This window comes from Pituophis catenifer, unplaced genomic scaffold, assembly GCF_029215685.1.
Source record: "Pituophis catenifer annectens isolate HBS135680 unplaced genomic scaffold, rPitCat1.0.hap2 SCAF_4, whole genome shotgun sequence".
Classification (NCBI taxonomy): domain Eukaryota; kingdom Metazoa; phylum Chordata; class Lepidosauria; order Squamata; family Colubridae; genus Pituophis; species Pituophis catenifer.
The window spans coordinates 110,701,286-110,721,272 of record NW_027256884.1 but is presented as its reverse complement, the minus strand read 5'-3'; the positions used below and the strand labels follow the sequence as shown (position 1 = coordinate 110,721,272).

General features: G+C 35.7%; 1 protein-coding gene across 1 annotated transcript in view; it reads right to left on the bottom strand.

Moving 5' to 3' along the window:
* Nucleotides 1-19,987, bottom strand: part of XPO4 (exportin 4) — a 71,609-nt gene that overhangs the window by 9,706 nt on the left and 41,916 nt on the right. The window contains exons 10-16 of the mRNA XM_070943914.1: nucleotides 15,630-15,806; nucleotides 9,247-9,389; nucleotides 8,998-9,140; nucleotides 5,588-5,765; nucleotides 3,651-3,810; nucleotides 2,716-2,885; nucleotides 1,264-1,438 (exon numbers count right to left, since the gene is read on the bottom strand). Of these exons, the coding sequence (XP_070800015.1) occupies nucleotides 1,264-1,438; nucleotides 2,716-2,885; nucleotides 3,651-3,810; nucleotides 5,588-5,765; nucleotides 8,998-9,140; nucleotides 9,247-9,389; nucleotides 15,630-15,806 (1,146 nt within the window). The remainder of the gene's footprint in view (nucleotides 1-1,263; nucleotides 1,439-2,715; nucleotides 2,886-3,650; nucleotides 3,811-5,587; nucleotides 5,766-8,997; nucleotides 9,141-9,246; nucleotides 9,390-15,629; nucleotides 15,807-19,987) is intronic.

Below are 19,987 nucleotides of genomic sequence, written 5' to 3'. Positions count from 1 at the left end.
TGCTAGTGAAAACGGGGGACGAGCAGATGGACATCCCATTTTGGCGGCATGGTGCTGCAGGAAGCATCCGTCCCATCTGCCATCCATCCCGTCTCTCCCACCAGCCGGCCCGCAGAGGACAACTACAATGCTGATCCGGCCCTCGAAGAAATCCGTTTGACACCTCTGTTCTAAAGCAATGCTTCTCAACTTCAGCATCTTTTAAGATGTGTGGACTTCAACTTCTGGGAGTTGAGGTCAATGCATCTTAAAGTTGCTGAGGTTGTAAAATAATGATTTAAAGCAAGGCTGTCAAACTCGCGGCCCGTGGACTGGATGTGTCAGGCACTAGCCACGCCCCATTTAGCAAAGGGGGAAAAAGTCCCGATATGTCACGTGACGATGCCGTGACCATGCAAGTTTGACACCCCTGATCTAAGGGATGCAGATGGATGATCCAGTGGATAGGAACAGTCTTGAACTGTGGAGACAAAATGATGGGTGGACTGTTTTTATTTAAATACATTTTTCTGCATATCAGCAAAAAAAAGTTTCTAAAATATGCTAAATCAGTAAATATAACTAAGCAACATTGCACAAAATGAAAAAGAGGGAAAGAATAAAAAGAAAAGTCAGACATAAGATACTATGGTTAGATTTCGTTTGTTTAATATTTGCTATTTTAGGTCCAGAACATTTTTCATGGAATTTTATGACACCCTTTGATAGCAAAATGACCGATATTAGAACTTTAATTTTCAACAATAAAAATGAAAGCATTGATGCATGAATGTCAAGAATGACTTAAAGTATTTAAATATATTATTTAATTCAACATTGTTGCATTAAAATTATAAGAATTAGTATTTTTGCAGTTCAAGATAATATATCCCATGATTTCCCAATCCAGAATCAAAAATAAGGTTGGTAACAGATTTCTTTCCTTATCCCTGAATAACTAATTTTTGTTAATAAATGAAAATAAATAGAAAATAGATAAGTATTGTATTTTGAGAGTATGCAGCTATATACCACCAATATATTTTATATTTCATTTATATAATAAATGAAAATAAAAGAAAATAGATAGAAAAGTATTGTATTTTGAGAGTATGCAGCTATACACCACCAATATATTTTATATGCACTCATTTTGTTTGACAAATTCCAATAAATAAATAAAATAATAGAGTCAACAAGGAAAACAAATCAAGACTACTGAATGCCAAACTGTCACTTGCTGATATCACTCATCCTGAATTTTAAAGCAGAGATTGTACTTACTTCTGTCCAGTACTGCTGTTTGGTATCTCCATCCATATGAGCAAAACCCCCAAGAACTAAGGCTTTCATTAATGTACGTTGCACTGAACTGGATAGAAAGTGAAGAGGGGGATTCCGTCTGGCAAATTGTTTTGCTAAGTTCCACCAATTTTCACACTGAATTACTAAATTTGCCCTAACAGAAAAACATTGAAACACAATAAATAACAATGCAATAACCTGGAACAGTTAAATAAAACCAGCTTTCTCCCAGATTTTAAACAGATTCTTAACAAACAAATATTTATCTAATGACATTGTGTGTCAAATTCTTCCCCTTTGTTTTGTTCATAAGTAGAAATAGGACAAAATAATTTATGTCTTACCAACAATATTCTTCTTTTGGGAACTCACTTGAACCTGAACTGGCTATAGCACATGTTTTTATATTTATTTATATATAAGCACAAGTTAAAAGGAACTTTAGAAGCAAGTCTTGGAACTGCCATTTCTATTTACTAATATGAAGCAATCAGTTTCTGAAGAATTTAGCAGTAAAACTGAGGCTTGGCAAATTGTCTTTTTAATTTTTGGTGTTGATCAAATCAAAAAGAGTTATCGCAATCATGTTCCATGCCTTGGAAATAACTATGGTATCTTAACAATGGTAGCTTAGCACTAGACTCATCAAACTTCTAGAAAGAATCATTTTGTAAATTAAGTATTTACATTCCAGCCCCTAAGTAAGATTGTCCTCAACTTATGACTAGTCTTTAAAAGATCATTTGAAATTACGACGGGCCTGGAACAAGTGTCCGTTTTGGAAAATGGGTTGCTCTTAAGACTGTGGTGTTTGCTTATGACCACTGCAAAGAATGTTGTAAAATTGGGCACAGTCAGGTGGGATCTCAACTTATAACCGTAATGACTTATGATTGGAAATCCACCCGCAATTGCTATTGTAAATCAAGGACTACCAGCAATGCAGTTCGTTCAAACAGTATCATTTTGCTTGTGAACTTATTGGATAGTAAGAACACTTCTAACCATTTTAATCTCTTCCTATTTTCCTCAATGTATGCCTAAAACTCTTTTGAAGTAGTTCAAACAAGTATCTTTACAACATACTTTTGATGGGCAAGCAATCTATATTGTGAATGTAGTCCAGATGCATGCTGGTTATGTGATCTGTCCTCAAAAGATACAAATTAGAGAATTTTAAACTCTATTAAGTTTAACACATCTAATTTGTATTTAACCCATCAAACTGTGAAAAATAAACAAAAATATTTCATCTATCTGCCTTCCAGATAGATGGCACCAGGTAATTGTTTCAGTACTACTAATACTTCTCACAGATACTATTTATATATTCACAGAGTCTACTAACATCTAGTTTGGTCCAGAAATTCTCATGGGACTCTTAGAAAAACATTTATTTTTTTCATCTAGGAGTATAACTTTTAGGCTTACCTCTCCCTCCTTTCTACCAAAGTTACCAGTAGCTGCACAGTGTCATTGGCAAGTTCTTGCTCAGAACTCCATACTGCAAGATTGCTGAGTACTTTTTCTAAAAGGTAGCCCACAATCCATTGGGCACCCTCAGTGTCAGCACCAAATGCGGTGTTGAATGGCAAGCTTATCTAAAAAAAAAATTAATATTTATGAATGCCACAGAATATAGTAGTGTATTGATAAGAACATTGTCTGACTCCATAGCTTTCTTTTGTTTATTGTAAATTAAAAATACATATCTGTTTTCTTCAAAAATGCATTAGGAATAACATAATTGAAGGCACATACAGATTTAATAGACAGATTCATTATAGCAGGAGTCCCCAATCCCCAGGCCAGAGACCAGCACTGCTTTGAGCCTGCCAGGAACCGGCCACGCAAGTGAATGAAGCTCTATCTGAGCAAGCACGGGATCTAGGCAGTGCATAAAACCATACTCCCCCTCCCCAGTCCACAGAAAAATTGCACTCCATGGAACTGGTCCCTGGCACCCCAAGAGTTGGGGGCAGCTGCATTATCGTATTTCTGCATGCATGCGCCCACTGATTTTAGAGGAATATAGGTGGTCCACACATGCAGCAGAAGCAGCTGAAACGGGAAATTATCATATCAGATCATAAAAATGATGTACTATTTTGAATGCTTTTTCCCATATATAAATTCCCTAAAAACCATTTTAAAGTCTCATTATTATTTATAAGGAACATCTTTATTTATTATTTATAAAGAACTCTTTCATTGTACATTTAGATCAGATCATACTTACTTAAGTGTTGCAATGAATAAGCTCATGTGGTTTGTTGCAAAATTTCAGAATTCGCGCTTTAAGAAATTTTAAATTTTAAATTTCTTAAAGCACAAAAAAAATGTCCACAAGTTTAAAATTATTTTACCTGGTCATATAGCTTTTCATCTACGAGGAGATAGGTTTTTGCCCACCGTTTGAGGAACCACACAATATCTTTTCCCATTTGTGGGCTTAGAAGGTGCGTAAGATCTGCTCTTATTGCTCGAGACTCCACTTCCGAAACTCTTAGAACAGAAGACAATAACCTGAAGAAAATTAAAGATACTGTGATTTTCCCCTAGCACTCACTGATGTTGATTTATGCTTAAACACATGAAACCTTTTCTTTTTTTTAGGGTTTGTCAAGGGAATAAGGGAGTAACATGATCAGCTTCCCCATTTCTACCAGTAGAAAACAGTTTCCTTTTTGAAACACTAAGTTTTCCACGTATTCACTCTTTCAGCCGCCTATTCTGCCTATTCTTTACCTTAAAGGTTAGTATGAAAATTCTCAATCTTTAATTTGGAAATCTCAGGTTACTGTTGCAGGAAGAACTAATTCTCCAAGATTAATGCAACAAACCAGCTTAGAATATTTGAAATTTTTATTGAGACTTTATACCAGTTAACCTTATAACTCTTCAGTCCAAGACTAGTTTAATATTGCTGAAGAGTTTTCCAAGACACAGTACTGATTTTCAGTTATTTAATCCCTGAAGGAGCATATTAACCCAAAGAAAACAGACCCTTCAGAGGATAGTAAGTATCTTGGAGGAAAGAGGGAAAGTGATGCCACAGTTCAATTGTAACACATTCAGATCTCCAAAAAGGAACACCTAATGAATTATCTTGCACCTCCCGTTTACATGGTGTGAGGCAGCCCAGTTGGGATAGACTTTTAACTCACACATCTGGGGAGCTTTAACCAAATAGAAGGCAGTGCTGGGCTGGTAGTCTGATACCTTAGAAATTTATTTCTTAGTATCAAGATGTCTCTGCAGCAACCATCATATATCTTCTATTTAGTCAATTCCTGTAAGCATGAAGGAACTGCTGAAAAACTTGCTATCCTAGTGTGAAAAGTGGCTTTATAAGTATTCTGGAAATGCAGAGTGTCTGTGGTATATTGGCTCAAAATTATCTTTTAAACAGTCAAAGTATTTATTTCCTTAAAATTTAAGACTTCTATATCCATCTCTCCTCACTTTTAGAAATTTGATCTTGATATCTGCAGAAAATACTTATTGCTGCCAACACTTACAACATTATAGACCATATATGGCCTCAGTGTAGCAGTTTTATTACAGCAAATAATAGAGACCATATGCATATTAATAAAGACATTGTTTTTCTGTTATAAAACAAAAGTTTTTAAAACAGATGGATACTAAAAATTTAATTCAAAATGTTTCCTTATTGAGAGATGTTAGAAACAGGTATTCCTCTTTTAAGAGTAAAACCCTTTAACACATTCTCCTCAAAGTTCTCTGAATTTTTACCCAAAGACAACAAATTACTTGAGAATTTTAATTTTAGTGACTTAGAAAGCATTCTGTGACAATATGCTGGTTTACAAAACTGTATATGTTCTGGGAAACACATTCTGAATAGTCATTTCTGCCTTGCTATAAGGTATTTATTTTGATTTAAAGATGTACCCATGTCATATACCTGTAAGCATGTTCACAACAACTCATTTCATTTTCATTTAATAAGCAATGCATTTCCTTTATCTGACACACAGTCCTCTAAAAATGGTGTTTATGTTATTCTTATACCAACAACCCCCCTCCCGAATTTTACTTATACCACAGTGCATCATAATGTTTGTTTAGAGCAAAAAACCTTAACTATATTACAGTTTTTTCCCCTCAGTCATCAATATTAGGTCACTACATCTTAATTCTACAGAAAGCCTATTTAACTTTCTTTCACCAGTTCTGACATTCACATTGTTATCATAGATTAATAATTTACAATGATAGCCCTATCTACTTCTGATTTATGGTTCAATATTTAGCATTAAAATACTAAATAAATTACCTAATAACAGAATCGGTTCTGTTGTACCCTGGAATGGAAGAGGCCTTTTCTCCTGGAGATCCAAGAATTTGAAGCGTTGTATTGATGTCAACCTCAGTTGAATGCTTAATGGAATACTCCATTATTTCTGGAGGTATTAGCGGAGTCTCTCCCTGAGTATCATTAGCTAAGAGGTAGCCTTAAAATTAAAAGCAAACAAACAAAAAAAGAAAGTAGTGACCTCAAGTTACCTAGCCTAAATTAAATACTGCTTTAAGTGCCATCAAAAAGATGCTGAGAGAATTGGCATCAATATTTGGCTAAATTCTATGATATGCTTAAATTAAAACTGGCATTTATGGTACATAGTTCAGTTTGGTTTTGTATTCAATTTCTACATGTCAGAATAAAGTCTATAAACAACTACAATTATTAGGGAGAAAGTAGCAAATAAAACTAAATTCAACTTAGATCCCATAACAAATATAATTTTTGAATAATACATCTCCCATCTTGGCCATCATGTCACTACTACTTTTTAAGAGTCTTCTGCATTTCCAGCCTAGGCTAGATAGAACCTTTTCAAAAATTCTTGTAATATTGACAGGTCTAACCAATTAACTCCTTCCAGGGGGAATATATAGTAGCTAAAAATGCAGAGGAAGGACTGGGAGAAATTACACAAATTTCAAGATCAAAATAATGTGTTGAGGGCAGACATAAATAATCTTGTTGTTCCTCCTTCCATGGATCTGCCTGAAGCCTGCAGTGTCTGTTCTCCAGAGGCAGTAGACCTCTTCTTAATTTGCAACATAATATATAAATAGCAGGCTGTGCTTTCAATCCCCCAATGCATTTGCATGCAGTATCATCAGCTTAGCAGTACTTGAAGGCCATTAGGGCTCTCAAAAAGAAGAATTTTAAGTGCCAAAAGATACATGAATGAAACATCATAGCATGTGAATTAAGACCATCATTTCCATAAAACCTCAATAAAAAGTCTTTGCTTGTATATTTGTGAACCAGTATGTCAGTAAAACAGGACTATTGTTTTAAGATCAGTTTGGAACACATACACATATCTGAGATACGATCATATGGAAACATAGACTGTTGTGATAACTGCATAGCATTGTGCCTATGTGTTTCAAACAAGATGTTAACGTAAATAATGGAAATAAAATTAAAGCACAGTGGAGATCGTTTAGACTACTGAGTTCAACCCTGTGCACAGTGCAATAATCCTAATTAATGTATCCCAGACAGATGGCTGTCTCCTACTTGAATGCATCCAACAAAAACGAATCCATCCCATCTCAAAAATTGGTTCTGTTCTGTAACAGTTCTTACTATTTGGACATTTTTTTAATAACATTCAGTTGGAATTGGTCTTCCTAAAACTCAAATCTATTATTCTGCCCTGCATTCTGGAATAGCAGTAACACTTAAGACATATACTGCTTCACAGTGCTTTACAGCCCTCTCTAAGGGGTTTACAGAGTCAGCATATTGCCCACAACAATTTGGGTCCTCATTTTACCCACCTCGGAAGGATGGAAGGCTGAGTCAACCTTGAGCCTGGTGAGATTCGAACTGCCAAACTTCTAGCAGCCGGCAGTCAGCAGAAGTAGCCTGCAGTACTGCATTTTAATCCATTGCGCCACCACTGTGATGATGGCAAACAGAACTTCTCGTATTTTTTGAAGCATGCCATCATGACCCTCCTCAATTGTATTTTCTCAACATTAAACTTTTTTTTCCTACATAGAACTAAATTTCCAAGCCCCAGGTCATCCTCACTGTCCTCTTTGTACCTGTTCCAGCTTGACTGAATCCTTTAAAAATGTTAATGCTCAGAACTGGACAAAGTACCTCAATTTGCCCATTGCAGAGCAAAGCAATTTGGGAGGCATATTTGTATTGATAAAACCTAACATTCCTTAAGCCTTTTCAGAAACCATGACACATTTTTGACTCATATTCAGTTTTATAATCAACTACAATTTCAAATTTCCTTTTGTATATACTATTACAAAGTCAAATATTTCACTTTCTGTGCCTGCACATTTTATTTTCTCCATGAAACGGATGACCTTTCCATTTGTCCCTATAGTAATTGTTAGTAGTTCTCTTTTTAGTACAAAGTATTGGCACACATTGCATCTGAATTGCTGAGCCTAAATATAAGCGAGTTTTGTGCTGATTAATGGAAAAGCAGTTTATAATAGGATGATAGCTCTTATTCTTGGAGGCCAAAAGATTAAGAGGCAATTTGGCCTTCAGGGTTCACACAACGCTTGTTTCCCAGCCAACTGAAGGAGATCATTAGATGCTGTTTCAAGAGACTTCTTTCCTGTATAGTCTATAACTACTGGGTCCTCAACAGCATGTGATGCATTTAAATTTCACCCTATCTGTGCTTCCTTCCTATTTTCATGCAGGTACTAGTCTAAAGAATCTAGGAGGCTATGTCAATGTCCAAAAGAAATTTGACTGTAGTAGTGCAATACAGCAAATATACTGTAGCCTTCCTAATTTCTTAACTATTTAAAAAAAAATTAACTTGTAAATGTTAACCTTGCTTTTAATTTTGTATTGAGCTTTTAGTCAAGTTTTTATATCATTCTGTGATGATTAAGAGTCACCCAGTCACCTAAGTGAGATAAGGGTGACATAGAAATTTGATAAATAAACAATGCCAGGGCTAATTCATAATAGCCATCTTTTCAAGTCCAGTTTAGCTGGACTTTTCTTAAACTGTCATTTATTTTTCCTATTCTATAAGCCTTGAGCTAAATGTTAAGGTTTTCTGTATTGCATATACCAATGCTAATCTTTCCTAAATACAATAATCCTCATTCAAGAAACAAGCAATTGCTCTCAAATACTGTAAAACAATTAGACTATATTTTCAAAGTTGTAACTTTGGGTTTTTGAGGGAAGGGAAGGCTGAGGAAGCTGGTAATTTGCTTCACTGAGTCATACTGGACAACTGGAAACCTCAACTCAATGATGCTAGGTAAAATTGTTCTTCTAACTTTCTGCTTGAATAAAATTCCGACTTGGCCAAAATAGTAAGAAAAATTTCATGCCTACAGAAACTGCTTCCCCTTATCAACAAAAATCTCAACATATTGCTTAATGGTACTATATTTTCCCTCTTTTTCAATAGAAACAAACCAGAAGCACTAAGATCCTTGTACCCAATCTACAAATCTGGTTTGTTTGTTTTTTTGGTTTGGTTTTTTGCTGTGTGCTAAAGAAAACCATCACACTCACATAAGACCATTTTTCCTGACTTGAGTGTTGTGAAAATAAGGGTGCATCTATGTGAGTAAACTACACATACACAATTGTAATAGAATTGACAAAGAAACCTCCATTTCCAATGGAATGATCTCAGTTGCCTGTGTGTAGAAGTCTCTACTCACCTGTGACTAGAATAAGCCAATGAATATCCTCATACAAGTCATCAAGCACTTTATTGTCAATGGAGCTTGATCCAGCTGAACTTATTAATTGCTGATGCCTTTGTAACTGGCCATGAAGCCTTGTCACTCTGTCTTCTAACAAACTGAAGAGAAACATTAAACAAGTTTATCATTTTTTCCCACAATGAAGATGCAATGAATGAAAACAGCAAAGACCATGTCAAAGGATACACATGACTTAAGCTATACCTGATAAGAAGAGGTATACAGTGTTCAGCAGCAATTCTTCCTAACATGCCTATGCTGGCCAGCTGATCAGAAAATTGTTCTCTGTCATCCTCCTGCAGCTCACTTATTTCCTCTTCCTCCCTGGAAGCCACACCATTGGCAGTCTGAATTGAAAAGAGAATGCAAGCCTGTCACATTGTAAAAACTGATTTTCTAGAATGTGTTAATAGTTTAAATAAAATAGATTAAAAACTGACCCATCATAAGCAAATATAAGGTAATATGTCCAGGTGTTATTCAAGGTGAAAAAGTACAAATGTAGAAAAAGATACACTCTGGATTTGCAGCTATTGCATGTTTCTTCTTTCTCTCTTTGTAATATCAAAAACACAGGACCGCTTTATTGGATAGGACCAAAAGCACACCCAATTCAGCATTCCAATCCCACAGGGGAAAAATCAGCTATCTGTGGAAAATTCTTCTGATCATGTTTCTTAATAATCAGCATACATACTGTTTAAGAGATGAGAGATAATAAACAGCCATAGTGACTAAAAGTAGCATAAACTAGGACCTTCTCCTCCATGAAGCTACCCCAAGTTGTTCCTCATTATATTTTGTGGAAGAAAATTCTGAAGTTACATAGAAACTTATGTTGACAGTCCTGGAATGTCAAGTTTCCTTCCTAATTATTATAGCTAAAGGTCCTAGTTCGTGCTCATTTGGGTCTGTAAAATCAAAGCTGAAATTCTGCTCAACTATATATAGGGGGACAGGGGGAGATTGTTGACTGAGATCTGCTTAATCCAATTTTCAAAAAAACAGGAGCCATTTACTTCTAATATTATTACAAGCATCAATTCTCCAAACATTTTACAGGATTTAAAACAAAGGAGAATCTCTGGGGGGAACTAACAACCAACAAACCATGAGAACACGGAGCACAGAGCAAAACAGTTAAGGGAGAAACAGGATCATTACAGAAGGTATTCTTGAAGCCAGGGAAGGGGGAAGCACAAGAAAAAAATTCAGAAGAACCTACTTATACTACATATAGGTCATGCAGGAAAATCAGTTTTGTATGCTTTTAGAATTCTATTACACTAGTAGCAATAAAGGTATTTCCAGAAATGCAAGTAGTTTTTGCTTTCTATGCTTGTCAGCTTCACGCGTTTGACATTAAACGTGAAAGCTCCCTTATTATCTACCATTAAAGAGGACTCAGTCCTGTTCAGGATCTAGACAAATGATTACTGTCCTCAAGATACCTCACTGACAGAACAAGCGGCATAGGTGCTCCATTACAGGAAATTCAGGGGAAGGAGCTACAGATGTTGCACAATGCTGTAGTGCAGTTAATACAGTATTTTGGCAAGCATTTACAAGGACGAGCTCCACGGGTTGTTATGCAGACACTTATATTCTGTTCCTATGCACGTTTACCAAAGAAACTGTAGAGGCGAGACAATTCCTTACTTTCCCTATTCAGTTCAGCTGGGCAGAATTCCCCACAGACCAGACTAAGGTGGCATTTGAAAGAAAGAGTAGGCAGATGGGCATTACTACTCATTGAAATCAATGTACTGTATGAGATACCTATTAAAATTTTATGTAGATGTTCAGAGCTGCTTTTGATGATTCCACCTGGAGAATAATTACTAATTGGGAGATTAATAAATTATGACCTGAAAGATGCCAAATACTTGACTACACAGCAGATTTTCAATTGTATGTGCTAGGGCCATGTGCCAGAATGATTTTGGCCCAATCAATCAGCTTTAAGAAGGTCTCTCCTACTAACTGAAGATCAATTAGTATGACATGGCACACCTTAGATCTTGGAAGAATTAGTTCAACATTGTACGATGGTTAATGGTAGGCTAGAGAAGTTGAGATCTAGAGGAAATAACCCTTTTTTAGCCTTCCCTTCCCCAAAATTGTCTTCTTGTCTTCCAAGGTGAGAAGCCCAAGGAAAAAAGGGACAATGAAGAGAACCACATTTGCACTAGAGAAACAAAAGGACCTTAGACCACGGGTGTCAAACTCGGTCGCGTCACGTATCGCAAAGTTTTTTGCCTTTGCGGAGCTGGGATGGGCGTGGCCTGCACATGATGCATCTGGCCTGTGGGCCGCCAGTTTAACAGGCCTGCCTTAGGCTGTTTTTAACTTCACTAAGCTTCTGTGCTCTGGATTGGTTGTAAACTATCACATTTATACAGTTTTAGGACAGCTTGCAAATAAATATCTACAAAACTCAACATTGGGAAACTTTGCAGAAGCCTCTCTCAAAAATTTAGCTGGACTCCCCCTCCCCCCCCCCAGCCCATCCCTTATAATTAAGAAGAGCTCCAATATCTGACACCAGGAAATAATATCTTTAGGCTTTGTATCTCCTTGGTCACAGAAATCCATCAGCTTTTGGATTCTGGGATGTTAATTTCATAAATGGGGCTATTATGTGGCAGTTGGGCTTGCCACATAACCACTAGTAAACCAATGATAGTGAGCTTATCAATGGCAGATCAAGAACATAAACTTAATTTGGATGGAGGGATATAAATATTTAACAGACTTTGATATTCATAATATCAAGTTTCACTACACTGTAACTTTTGGTCTCATAGTACTATGCTCTGTGCTCCCAGCCGCAGTTACCGTTTCAAACTCAAACAGGACAAAGAGAGGCACATTGCAGCCTCTTCAGGTTCTTCAATGTTCGACCTGTCCATTAATCTTAAAGAAAGGTATCACCTATCTTTGTTGATTAGACGAGGAGATATAATTCTCTATGCACTTTAAGTGGGAAAAGTGTAAATAAGGATTCAATGGCTTGTACAGCAAGCCACGGCTTAGCATGATTTCTAAACCCAATCACTAAGTTCTGGTAAGCAAATCGATAAAATAGTACACATCAGATCTAGAAAGAGGTAATTCCATACACGAGTTATGTACAACTATTTATTAAATGCCTCAAAATATTTTTCAAAGTTCTTTCACAAAACATCAACTTAATAAACTATAAATAACAATTCTGAAGAGCATGCAATAAAGAGAGCACCTGCAGAAAGAGATCAAAGATTTACAGCGAACATAAGCACCAAGATCATAAGCTATGCTGTTTTAAGAATTATTCTTTCTTCTCAACCCTTAGGAAATCACCCACACATTTCTTAATTACAGGTAGTCTTCGAGGTACGAAGGGCCATTTAATGACTGTTCGAAGTTACGAATGCCCTCCCAAAAATGGACTTAAGGCATGGGTTCGAAATTGCAACCAAAAAGAAGCCTCTGGAATCATGTCACCTGGATTCAGTCACTCCTGAAGCAGTGGCCATTTTTAGTCCTATGTCTGCCCTGGTCACCCACAGTTACAACAGGTGATTTCTGAGGCCTATATGGTTGGCACATTTTTTTCTCTCCTGGTCACGTGATCAACCAAGATCCAGGGTCTTTGCAGCAGGTGCTTACTTTTTTTCCCTCCTCACTGTTGCCAGATAGAGGACTAAAGAGTGAATTTCTCATTGCTGCCCTTCTTGCTTCTTTCGTTGCTGTTGCCTTGAGGACTAGAGTACTATAGTTGCCTTGGTAAGTACTTTAAAATTTTCTTTTTCATTGTAGTATGGCGCTTGTTTGTAAATACGTTTCACAACCTTTTTTTTTTTATTACTGTGGTTATTTGCATTTTGCTCTGGAATTGCTAGCAGAAATACTAGCCGGCGTCCATAGGGAACACTTTTAGTTCTGTAAAGTTCCTTTGCCTTCTATGTACTGTTTGTTTGCATGCAGTTTGAGACTGCTTGCAGAAAGATCCTTTGCATTCTACTGTATTGTGTTTGTTTGCTTTTGCTTTGAGGATTAGTGTGCACTACTGTAGAGAGCTTGTAGAACAGCTGATGGGCAGGCAGCAGTGATTTCCTCTGGAGGTTTTTCTCAGTGTCCTCAAAATTCACACCCACACCCACACACATACCCCAGTTTAAATCTGGGCACGTGCCTGGAGTCACTGCAGTTCTGAGGCACATGGATGCCTCATGGGCAAGCAACTGTGTTTTCTTCTGAAGGCTCCAATTGGGGACCTCTACAAATTCTCTTGGTTCACTTTAATAATGGCAGAGGTCAGTTAATGAACTGAAGCAAATAGGAACCCTGATTTTTGTTTATATATCAACCCAGTGGATTCACTTAACAAATGCCATAAAAGTGTTGTAAAAATAAGTCCAATTCATTTTATAACAGTCATTTCACTTACATCCCTAATGGGCAGGTTCCATTAAGGAACCTGTACTTGAAGTGCAGTACTTGAGGAATACCGTACTTGATGTGGATTTAGAGCAGGGGTGAAATCTAAAATTTGCTACTACCGGTTCTGTGGGCGTGGCTTGGTGGTGGTGGGGGTAATGAGACTGGGTGGGCGTGGCCAACTTTTTTTTTTTTTAACTTTTAAAAGCATTTTTTCTATAACCTCTTCGGCCGAAAAGGTTATAGGAAAAAAAATGCCTTTAAAAGCCTCTGACGATCCCAGCTGAGCCGAGTGATCATCAGAGGCTTTTTTTTTTCACTTTTAAAAACATTTTTTTTGGCCGAAGAGGTTGTAGAAAAAATGCTTTTAAAAGTTTAAAAGAACAGCCTCTGATGATTGCGTGGCTCAGCTGGGCATTTGGAGGGGGGTGTGCAGGGATTTTTGCTAACGGTTTTCCGAATCACGCGCCCCCATTACTACCGGATCAGTCGATCTGGTCTGAGCCAGAAGCATTTCACCCCTGATTTAGAGGTTTTTCTTTTTTTAAATGCAAAACATCCAAGAGGTCAAATTTTAACCTCTTCTGGAACAAACCATTTCCTTCTTTGCTCACACTGTTATTTTGTTATCAAACATACAAACTCTGCTCACTGCTGCCTTCCAAACCTAAGTGAGAAGTCAGCCATGCTGAGTTCTATAGAATGTCCAAAGTAGATTTTCAAACCAACTGCTAAAGAGGAAAAATAAGATTCATACTTCTGTTTCATGATATACTTGAGAGCATATCATTATCATCAACAGTAGCACTAATACCCCCAATAAACAGGTCATCAGACTTATCCCATGTTATCCTCCAGAACTCACTGATTTGTGGCAGTTATACTTATGGTGACAGCTGTATTCTAAATAGGCAAGCCTCCCCCATGGCAGCCCTGGCACTACCACGTAGTCCTAGCTTTCCAAATATGGCCATTAACCAAGAACCAAGACTCCTGCAATAGCACTCTGCAGTAACATACAGAAAACAGTATTGTTTGTTGTTGAATGCATTAGATTTTAATAATGAAGCTAATTAGTGCAAAACAGAATTAAAAGTAATTATTTTTAATTATCAACTCACAATTACCATATTTTTCAACTGGGGTATATCAGTTTTTTTCCCCACAGCACACACACACAACCTTGAAATTCCATCTAAAATCATTGCAGATATCTTAGCAAGGATACTAGAAACTAGAACCAAGCCATGCTTTCATCTTCTAAGATGGTCTTTCAATCCTCTTCCCTTGATCCCACCACCAATAATGTTCTTAATAGCTGCAATGCCACAGCTGTCTATGGAAAGTGCTTCTTGTTTGAAAAACACTAGCTGCTGCTTTGATATTGAACAAACCAGAAGTGTTTGTATTGTCAGCTGTGGCTTCTAAGTAAACAGGCATGGCGATGAACTTAGAGAAATTAATGAATTTTCTGCACAAAGTAGGCTGGAATTATCTAGTCACAAACTCAAAGGCCTTAATTATGAAATATATTGGCTGGCACTTTGGCCATCATCAACCTAGTCATTGAGGACTGAGAGTCCTCAAACATCAATGTGTTCTCCGCGCCCAAGAGGAATGCTTGAATTATCATTAAATTCTATTTCAATAATCCAAAACTGATAGATAAATAGTGATCATTATACCAGTATAGTTAAACTCTGGTTTCTCAGAATTATAAGTAACAAATCAAGAAAACTGGAGGAGTCAGTATGAAAGGGGGATGGATTTGGATTTCTGCATTATTTTGACAAAGCATTTTAATTATCCCATTGTGGTTATTATTTCATTAGACTTGTCACCTTGTCTTTGACATTTTTTATAGATCTTTTAAATAGAAATTACTGTATTTGAAACCTATTGTGTAGTACTGTAAAGATAAATACATTTATTTCTACTGAACAGACAAAATTGGGGCAGAGAGAACTACACTTATCCCCCCCTCTCTCTCTCCCTCCCTCCCTCCCTCCCTCCCCCCCTCTCTCTCTCTCACACACACACCCACACCAAAGGTTTAGCATGATTGTTTAATCTTGGTCAATACCTTATTCATGTTTATGTTTAAATAAATCAACTTTTTAATTATTCCACATCTCAAGATTTTCATAATTGCCTCTAGAACTTACCAAATTCCTTGTACCATCAGGAGCAGCTAAGTGGCACTGGATGTAAGAATTAAAAACCTGAACAGCATGCTGAGTGAAGAAGCCTTTGTGGAAATGTTTATCATCTTGTACCAAGGTAAGCCATGATTCCAAGAGCTTGTCATATGCCTCCATATATACCATATCATCTTTGTCAAGCTAAAGAAATAAAGGAAAAATACAAATTATCCAAAAATTGTCAGAGCTTTCATCAACATTTACTCAGTAAATTTGCAAGAATAGTTTCTTCCCATTAGTTGTCTATATATTTAATTCCAATTTTTAATGTATGACAATACCTATTTTTCCCACTGTTTGCAGTAGGCTTTTAGACTAACAGATAATTTATTGTGATTTGAACCCAGTACACTATAATCCAAACAGCTAGTTGTACAACTGGAGTAACATATGATATTCCTTCCCAGTAGTGGTATCTCTACTCTCCTGTCAAAATGTTATACAAATTCCCTCAAGCCTCTGGACCAATTTTCCAAGAATGAGAAAGGAAGTTTGCGTTTGGAAAAAGTAGTCTCTTCCAGTAAACTGTTATTTTTAAAAATGAAAACAAAAATTGATTGATAAATAAACATTACCACATTCACACACACACATACACAGAACATGTTTATCTTATGCAAAATCAGAGGCTTTAAAACAATTCAAACAGTTTACCTCCCAAATAAAAAGGTAAACCCAATAGTAGCCCAAGAATAAATTATCAGAAAGTGTTCTTATAATAAAAATCACATTCTAACTTTTGAAATATGAAGTTCTTAGTTCTTTAAACCTTTACCTGACACACTAAGATTACAGTGATCAAGTAATCCAGCAGACTTTTTCAGCAAATATGATCAAGGGTGAATGAGGTAGAGATTTTCTGCTAGTCTTATTTTTCATTTATATAGATACAAAGATATGAACGGAAGAAATTAAAAAGCTATTCCCAAATAATTTAATTGAAAATTTCATTTTTAAAAGAAACTGGATCACAAATACTTCCTAGTATGTTTTAAACTATATATAAAATGACAAGATACGAAAGAAATTAATCTGTGTTTACGAATGTTCATACCAAAAAAACCTCTGACCCCTAATAGAAGAGTTTTCAAAAAAAATTTGGCTGCAGAAGCTATAATTTAAAAATAAAATCTCTCATAACCCCTGATCAAGAGTCAAAAGTCTAGTGACCAATATTTGGCTGAATTTAAGTAATTTCCCCCCCTTAATTTCTCACAGAATCTTGTCAAACTCTCCATAGTTCCATGGAACAGAGTTTGAAAACCCTGCTCTGAAAGGTTAAACAAATGCAGAGAAGTCTTCCTTTTTCAGAAGTCCATGGAAATGGTTAAAGCAAAAGGAAAAGAACGAACTGTGGATACCGATAGCCTTTTAAATTTACAACATTTCACATGAAAAACGTGTTCTCTGATTCTTGTTAATTCTCTTTTTCTGAAAAGCAGTACAGTAATAAAATACAGTGAAGGGCAAAAATGGCTTTAGTATACTTCAGTTGATGGCTTACTCTTTTTGTTAACTTTTTTCCTTGTATTATTTAGGTTTTATTAGTTTGTAGTTCTGTCTAAAACAGAAATTGAAATTTACTAATTTAAAGTAAATTCAATCCAAAAATGTATGAGTATTGCCTGAATAAACTATACTTTTGTATATTACATATCCAAACATATATCTATAAGCAAACTAAATTATACAAAATTGATTTTTCAAACAAAAACAAAAAAGCAACTGGAAAATAATATTAGAAATTACTATTCTGAAAAGTACAAGAAAAGCTCCAATTTTATTTCATTGTTTAAAAATTTCTGCAAATTTTATTAACTATACGCAGAAGAAATGTGGGGTATAGGAGATCAAGTTGATTAGGATGGCATGATTTTCCTATGTGCATGTTCCTTATATCAAATGTTTTTTATATTTTTTCCTTTAAAAAATTTAAATTCATTTAAAAACTGACAATCAGTTTAACGTAGTGCTGGGCTAGAAACTGGAAAACTATGAGCTTTGGCTCTTAGGTACTAACATCAACTTGGTTAACTTTTGAACAGTCACTTATTCAGGCCACTATGTAAGGTTGTTGTTGTGAGGGAAATAGGAAGAGAGAATACTGTGTACCTCATGCTACCTTGACTTGTACAAAATAAAGGTGGGATATAAATCTAATAAAAAAGAATTAAATCCTGCTTAAGCATTGGAGTTGCTACAATGCTAGAACAAATAACAGATAAGTTCTAGATAATAAATAAATAACAGGAGTTTTCACTTCTCCTTTACAAATCTGCCGCTACGGAAATCATTTTTTTCTATTAATACTGACACATTAGCAAAAGCCACATAAAAAAATTAAACCGGTAATTCCCAACATGCTGGTTAGCTCTACATACTGTTTAAACTAATAAACAATTAATAATTTCACACTGCAATATATAGGGTAATGGGGCTTATTCATTACATGTGAATTTCCAATAGTGAAAAGGGCCACAACGGGCCCTTCCTAAAGAAGACTTTAGGAAGACTTTAGGACTATTTTACAACATTACTTCAAAGTTTCAGAGCTAGCGAAATCAGCATGGTTCAGTTCACACATCCCACTGCTTGTTTTCTCAGTCAACATGACCAAACTTTTCTAATGATTCTATGAGTGGAACGGTCTGAGGTAAATCTCTGGTTATACGGAGCTTTGGAACAGGCTCACGCTTCTGATTACTACAAAGCTCAGTGCAATGCAAAAATCCTCTGCTATTTAAGAAGAATGTGAGAAGATAATTGCCTGCTGCTATATGCTAGCAAGAGCGCTGGGGACATTAGCCACATGCTAACTACTTTATGGGAATCTGTCAAAGGTGATGAGGAAAATCAATACAACATCATAGTAAAACTCACACACACACCTCTTTTTTTTTTTTTTTTGCTCCATTCAAAATCTATTTCTCCACTATGAACTTAAATACACAAAGCAAAAATCAATACTGTAAGGGAGGAGCAAACTTTCTGTTATTTTTTTTTTTTAAATCTATGTAGTATTGTCAGGACTAATAAAAACATTCCTTTAGTAATTCAAGATACAACCATGTGAAATATTCATAAATAAGGTAAAAAGCTGAGTTACTAGATTCTAGAACTATACAGAGATTCAGTTCTGATTTGGAAAAAAACCCCACTATTTTGAATATCTAGAGGCACATATATTGTATTTATCTACAACTCTTTAAAGCAGCTGTATCTTTTGCTGCTGCTATATCTTCTGAAGTATCTATTTAGAATTGGATTGAAGCATCAGATATCTCTCCTAGATTCCAATGCACCGATATCCCATAAGCTTGTCTTTATCAATATGTGGCCAACCCATGGAAATTGTATTTGAAAAAATACATTGTCTACCATATCACTTCTTCATATACTTAAAAAGAACACACATATAAAACACTTTTGGGACACAAGGACATACTGTGCCAGTATAAACCTACAAGGTATTAAGAACTGTCAATGCAAACTCCTCTGCAGGAAATATTATACCCATCTGGTGTTTGAGATACCGCCATATGTGCCAAAACCAGGAAACTAAAGGCCACAATGATTTAATATCTAAAATTAAATTCTAAAATTAAAATCAAATATTTTATTTTGTTAATTGCTTTCAGCATTGGTGTGATAAAATGGCTTTCTGAATTTCTGAAGACAATGCATTCTAAATGATGGTAAAAATGTAAATGATATTTCATTCAAACTACCAATCTCAAAACAAAATTCATAAGTTCAAAATAACCTTTTATTCCAATACATTAAACAAAAATCACTATTATAGTTTCAAAAGTGAACACCAGCACAGATTAGGGAAATTGGTCTGCTCTGTCAAATCCACTTAGGCAATATATAGTAGATGCTCCATCCATTAATTACTCTTGACCTGTTCTGCTAAATTTGAAAAGTGGAACAGTTTGAAATCCGCCTCTTACTCCTAAATCTTTAATTTTATATAGCAAAAGATGAAGACAATTCTGGAAGCCCAAACTAGATGTTACACAGATGGTACGTAGATCTCTTACTCAATAGTGGAGGAGAATTAGAAATAAAATGTAGGTAAATTAAAATGCAAGATGAGAGAGATATGGAGTGTGCTTTATAGGAAAGAACAATTAAATGAAAAAAATCCCATTAAATTGGAGACCAAACATAGATTCTTTAACACCAGAAGCTCAGATTCTTAAAAAAACCCACATTACCAGTTTTCATGCCTCGTTCTTACTCAGTTACAACTATAAACCACTATACAGAAAAATCCTTATAATATGAACCCCAGAGTATACAGATTTATTGATTTATTT